This window comes from Cenococcum geophilum (genome assembly GCF_001692895.1).
Source record: "Cenococcum geophilum 1.58 unplaced genomic scaffold K441scaffold_26, whole genome shotgun sequence".
Lineage (NCBI taxonomy): Eukaryota > Fungi > Ascomycota > Dothideomycetes > Gloniales > Gloniaceae > Cenococcum > Cenococcum geophilum.
Window position 1 is genome coordinate 1,560,672 of NW_027137584.1, and position 5,549 is coordinate 1,566,220.

General features: G+C 47.2%; 2 protein-coding genes across 2 annotated transcripts; both read right to left on the minus strand.

Moving 5' to 3' along the window:
• Nucleotides 1-275: 275 nt before the first annotated feature.
• Nucleotides 276-2,195, minus strand: K441DRAFT_140125 (uncharacterized protein). Its single transcript, XM_067640121.1, has 2 exons — nt 2,023-2,195; nt 276-1,971 (listed from the first exon to the last, which is right to left on the minus strand). The coding sequence occupies exons 1-2, from the start codon at nt 2,035-2,037 to the stop codon at nt 502-504; spliced, it is 1,485 nt and encodes a 494-aa protein (XP_067503057.1). The 5' UTR covers nt 2,038-2,195; the 3' UTR covers nt 276-501.
• Nucleotides 2,196-3,728: 1,533 nt separating this feature from the next.
• Nucleotides 3,729-4,775, minus strand: K441DRAFT_687749 (uncharacterized protein; the record flags this gene model as incomplete). The annotated part of the gene is made up of 3 exons (XM_067652121.1): nt 3,729-3,788; nt 3,838-4,121; nt 4,319-4,775. The coding sequence occupies 3 exons, from the start codon at nt 4,773-4,775 to the stop codon at nt 3,729-3,731; spliced, it is 801 nt and encodes a 266-aa protein (XP_067503058.1).
• Nucleotides 4,776-5,549: the final 774 nt, after the last annotated feature.

A 5,549-nucleotide genomic window follows, 5' to 3' on the forward strand; every position in this document is an offset into this window, starting at 1 on the left:
TAAGGATCAGTCTATCGTTACGTACAGAATCCAAGCAACCCACCTGCATCAGAACGATTAGTAGAGACGCACCAGGCAGGCTATCTCATACCCTGAACTCGGCCAGCACACATGCCGTGAGTCCATCCTTATCGACGAGTTCTCGTTTCAGAAAAGCGCCATGGAAACCAAGCTGTACAGACAGGATTTTATACGAAAGGTAAAATGAAAATTTAATACGGCAGTAGACCAGTCTAGAAAATGTTGAAATGACAAGCGATAATAGGTAGACAATAAGTCGGAGGTTCGCCAAGTAACATACATTAGTTCTCCATCCTTCACATTCCAACAGCGCCGAGACGATGCATTAGCTGGTCTCTCACCAGCTTCCAGATAACGGCTAGGAGAAAACAATGTACGGGAAAGAAAGGTAGCAGAAGGTATACTGTAAAAGTGAGTCGGTGGCTCGGTTTAGTCACATCAACAAAGGGAAAAGATCCGTCTTGGTATAGTCTTGGTATACTATTTTGCGCTCCCACAACCTTGGATTGCTGGAGCGCAGCACTGTGTTCCGTTTGCACAATCATCTCCACACTCCAGAAGACATGCTTCTGTTTCGTCTCTCACACTCCCATTCTTTTTACCCTTGGTTGGCGTACTGCTCCCGGAGCCTGCGTGGTCTCCATCACAGCTATTGTCGTCCGGGCCACTCGAGTGATCGTGGTTTGCATCCAGGCAGAATTCGGGCTGGATGGTTGAGGAATGGATACCGTACTCGTGTAAGCATTTGCGAATGGCGCGGGCAAGCTCCATGTACCTGGCGGAGCCCTCACCCTTGCAGTTAAATTCCACTTGTACGTGTAGTGACGCTACCATTTTCGTATCGGACAGCTGCCACACATGAAGATGATGGCAAGAAACGATGCCGGGTAGCTCTGAGATGTCATCTCTGATGTCGTCTACAGATATTCCCGCTGGGACTGCCTGTAGTAAAATCCGGGAAGCTGCTTTGCACAACGGAATCGCTGAGCAAAGAATAATTACCGTGATTATGAGAGAAATGAGAGGGTCGGAATAAAACCGCCATGAAAAGTCTGTGAGCCAGATGATAAGGGCAGAAGCGATGACTCCAACATTACCCAGCGCATCGCCCATTACGTGTAGGAAGACACCGCGCATGTTAAGATCACCGTGAGAATGGCCGCCTTTTTTGCTAGATTCCTGTGGTTGGCTGTGTTTGTGGTCGTGATGCCAGTCCCGCTCCTTCGCCGATTCCGACCTGTTACTATTAGAACCCTTACTCTTGGATTTTTGGAGAAGAGGCGAAGTCTCCGTAGATGTAGCGTCTGTATCATCAACCACAGCTTGCTCGGTCTCTGTATCGGTTCCGGACTCCACATCTTCCAAACGCGAAGCAGCGATGATCTCATTCCTAAATGATGCAGGGTGCACATAAATATCTTCCAAACTAGAATAACCCCGAGACCGTGAGCGGCTATGGCGTTTGCGGTGGCGCCTCACTGGAGTAGCTTTGGTAGAAACTCCTTCTGTCGAGCCGCTTGACACGTTCCAAGAGATCTCCGTTGATCGGGTTTTGCTCGATTTCCGTGTCATCGCTGAGTGAATATGCCCAATCCTGTTTTCCGGAAGCACGTCTACAATATTTCCACTCCCATCAGCGATTGCTTGTGATTCAGTATCCGTGTCATGAGCGTAGGCATGGCTGTGGCCTTCCTCTGCTTCGCTGAGCCCACCCGTTGACTCGTGTCCATGCGGATGCCCAGGTCCATGACTATGACCGTGTTCGTGAAAGAGAAAGAGGCCAATTATGTTGGAAGCCAGTCCGAAACAGCCTACAATCAGGACAAGCTTAGGGTGCGAGACTTCTTGCGGTTCGACAAATCGTTGGATGGCCTCAAGGAAAATTGAAAGGCAAAGTGCGACAAGGAAAACACCGTTTATTAGAGCACCGAGGGTTTCTGCGCGTTGCCACTGGATATGTTGTCAGTTGTGGCATGGTCTGGTAAACTGAAAGTGACTTACGCCATATGTGTACATCTTCGAATTCGTCCTTTGATTCGCAACCTTGACTGCCCATAAGCCAACACACAAGGACAAGACATCATTAAGCTGTTGTCCTACGTCAGCGATTTAGGCTTCTCTAGATAATCGCAGTAACCGACCATGTGAAAGGAGTCCGCCACGAGTGCGAGAGAGTGAACAGCATAACCTGTGAAAGCAGCGGTTAGAGAATCCCCAGCAAGAATCGTATTGCTATTGTATACCAACTACCAGTTCCAACAAGAAAAAAGCCGAATCGATGCCCAACAGGATCATAATCCTGGTGGACTTCGAGAGACCCATTGTGGCGATGTAAGCGACGAAAGGTAGAGTGGAACGTTCAGAAATGTTGCAGTCACCGGCTGCACTTAAAAGGAGCGGCTCAGTCTGAATAAATATGGATTGCGTGTCAGAAGGAAGTTGAAGAAAGGGAGAACTGAGAGGCAAATGTGGCGTCAGTCTCGGCACCCGAGCGGAACGCGGGAAGCCTTGTAGCGAAGTTCATGCATGCAGCCACAAGCCTTTACTCTAGAAGCGACAGCCTCCTATATTTCGTTTGGTATTTGCAGTGTGGTCTCTCCTGTCCTCAGCCTGTAAGTTCTTATTCGGCGTTGATCAAATAAAACCTCAGCAGCGCCCTTCACGGCTAGGGCCGCCACAAAATGAGGCTGGATATTGGACGTCTAGCATGACTCGGTAATGGTAAGATCATGAGCTGAAAGCTTCCTGAAGCTATATAAAACTCAGGTTGACCTTATACAATTCCTATTTCTCTTGCATCACGCTAAACTACGGAGTTATAATAAGACTTTTATTCATTGCTAGCTTTGGGCTTCCCGATTGGGAAACCTTATCCCCCGCCTCTCTTTTTCCACTCCTCAAATCTCTCCCTATGTCAACCACCAGCTCCTTAAAGAACCTTTCGTCTCTCAGATCGGCGGAGTGGTCGAAATTGCCGAGGAACAAAACATCTAAATGAAAGAAATCACTACCCGTGCTGTGAAGAACCCTTGTTGAATATGTAATGCGAGAAGAACATCGGCATCGGAATTAGAAAGTCCATGATGATAGTAAGGCGAAAGACGCGATGCATGCGAGCTTAAGGTCAGCACGTAACTTTGACGGTTCAGCAATATCTTGATACCGTTCTTTCTCTTCATCTTGCATAGTTGGGAGGCTTCGGTTTGCTGGCCCAGGTTCTTCTATGCGTTCTTTCTCTTTCTCGGAATCAGAGAGATTAGGTGTTGATTCAGGCGGAGAGGCTGTTAAGGTGGGTTCATTAATGACGGAGGCGTTGATAGAACACGTAACCTCCCAATAAAATGGCTAAGGCTTAACTAGCGAGATGAGACCTGTCATAATGGCGGCGAGATTCCCGCTAGCGTCGGATATTCCAGCTTTGTGGTCTCCACTGAATCTTTGCCCAGACCTGCTGGTTCGCTTAATGATCTTCAAATGGGAAAGTCCGTTTGGAATAAAGTAGGAAAGGCTTGGCAGGCCTTCTAGAACTTCACGGACAATGATAATTAGATTAAAGCTTGTATTTGAAAGCTGATCTGGATATAAAAGAACCAATCAAAGCACACGCCAGTCATATCCCCATTCGGCGACAAGAAATTCATTAAAGCATAATCGCATGAATAGTGAAACACGTCTTCGAAGACTTTATGAAAAGCAGATTGGGTATCCTAAAAGTACTCCTTATCGATATCGATAGCGGCCAGCAAAACAAATATAGCCAGACAGAGCTCATTTCTGTCAGCTAATGCATAAATAAAATAAAAGCAATGCACTTACAACGATAGTCAAGCCCATGATAGTATTGATCTCCCATCCTCCGGCATGGATCTTTCCTCTAACAAGCGCATTCTGCTGCTTCCAAAACCTGAAAGCTCCTAAAAGCAACACGACGATAGCAGTCCCAATGAAAATCACCGCAAGTGGAATACCCAAGACAAAGAAACCTAAGCTTGGGTTGGGATTGACGGAGTGCTGGAGGCGGAATAATTGAGCAGTGATGACACCCATCATGGCAAGTGCGACGGAGGTACGCAGGTAGCCTAGAAAAGTCCGTTCGAGAGCTGTTAAAGAGGTTAGTATATGCATGTGACAATACCATTTTAATAGCCACTATAACACTAAGCCTAGGATAGAGTTACGGGGTACCAACTTAAGTGGAAGCATCCCCACCCTTGGTTACATGCCTCCCTAGATTATTTCTTACTTCCTAGTAAATATTTATTCAAAGTAGGATACGTTAAAGAAAACTCCCGCCTACCTAGATGATCCCTTTGTTGGCCCTGATCTACGACTACACTGATCTGCCTGCCCCAAAACCTGAATATTCCATCATACCAATGCGGTTTCTGCCTTTTAAGCCTATACCTCCATGCCTCCCTCTCCCAGTCATCATCCGGTACAGTACTTGCGTCTGACAGCCGGGGTTGCCTCGACCGTAGGAACGGGGAGGAGCGAATGGAACCACTTCGTGGGTATATGTACAACGAGCGGGAGGAAGACGAGGGACCTGGGCGGGGTGCCAGGTTGGGCGAGCGGGACAAGCTTTTGCGGGACGAGCTAGATGGTAGTATATATTTCAGCTCTTTTGCAGTTCTATGTTTGTCATTTTGGCGGTGCTGGTCGGAGTCGGGATGTGGTTCGATGGGAAAGTGGAGGGCTGCTGGAAGCAAGGTAAGAGAAGGCGCGGGCGCTGGTGGGGTTTCCGAATCCGTCATCGCGATCTTGTGGCTGTGAGATGAGGCAGCGGACCCCATTGTGGAGCAGGTTTGCAATGAGTCCAAACTGTGACTTTTCAAAGCTGGACTGTTCCGCTTCATACCCGTACACGGCTCGTTCCGGATTATTTCTACCTCATTCCGGAACAAAGTCGCCCTTATTTGGGTACAAGTTATATATCGCTTTGCGAGGTTATATTCCAGATTATTTACCTCATTCCAGAATATATTTTATCAGATCACCAAATAGGCATGGCGCGGAATATAAATAAGGACTCTATGAGGAAGAATCTATGGAGCTTAATCGCTCAAGAAGATATCTACCAGACCTGCGGAGGATAGGCCGGATAGGCCTCTCGGATAATAGGCCTATCAGCTGATAGTATCCGGAGACTATCCGGATAGTCTCCAGATAGTCTTGGCAAAATCCCCTTAATATGCTTACACTTGTAATGCACCTCCCAATATTAAATAAATAATTTTTCTATTAATATAGATTTATAGAGCTTATAAAGCGCTTTAAAATGGTACCACTTTTATTTAAATATCCTAAGGGTAAGTAATATTATATAGATATAAAGCTTATAAGAGCTCTGCGGAACAAGGCTTTAGGGGAGCCGCGCACGGAGCTCTACCAAAGCTCTGCACGAAGCTNTGTATACGGAGGCTCTACACGAAGCTCTNCGTATAGAGGCTCTGCACGAAGCTTTACGTACGGAGGCTCTNCACGAAGCTCNGCACGAAGCTCTGCGTACGGAGGCTCTGCGTATGGAG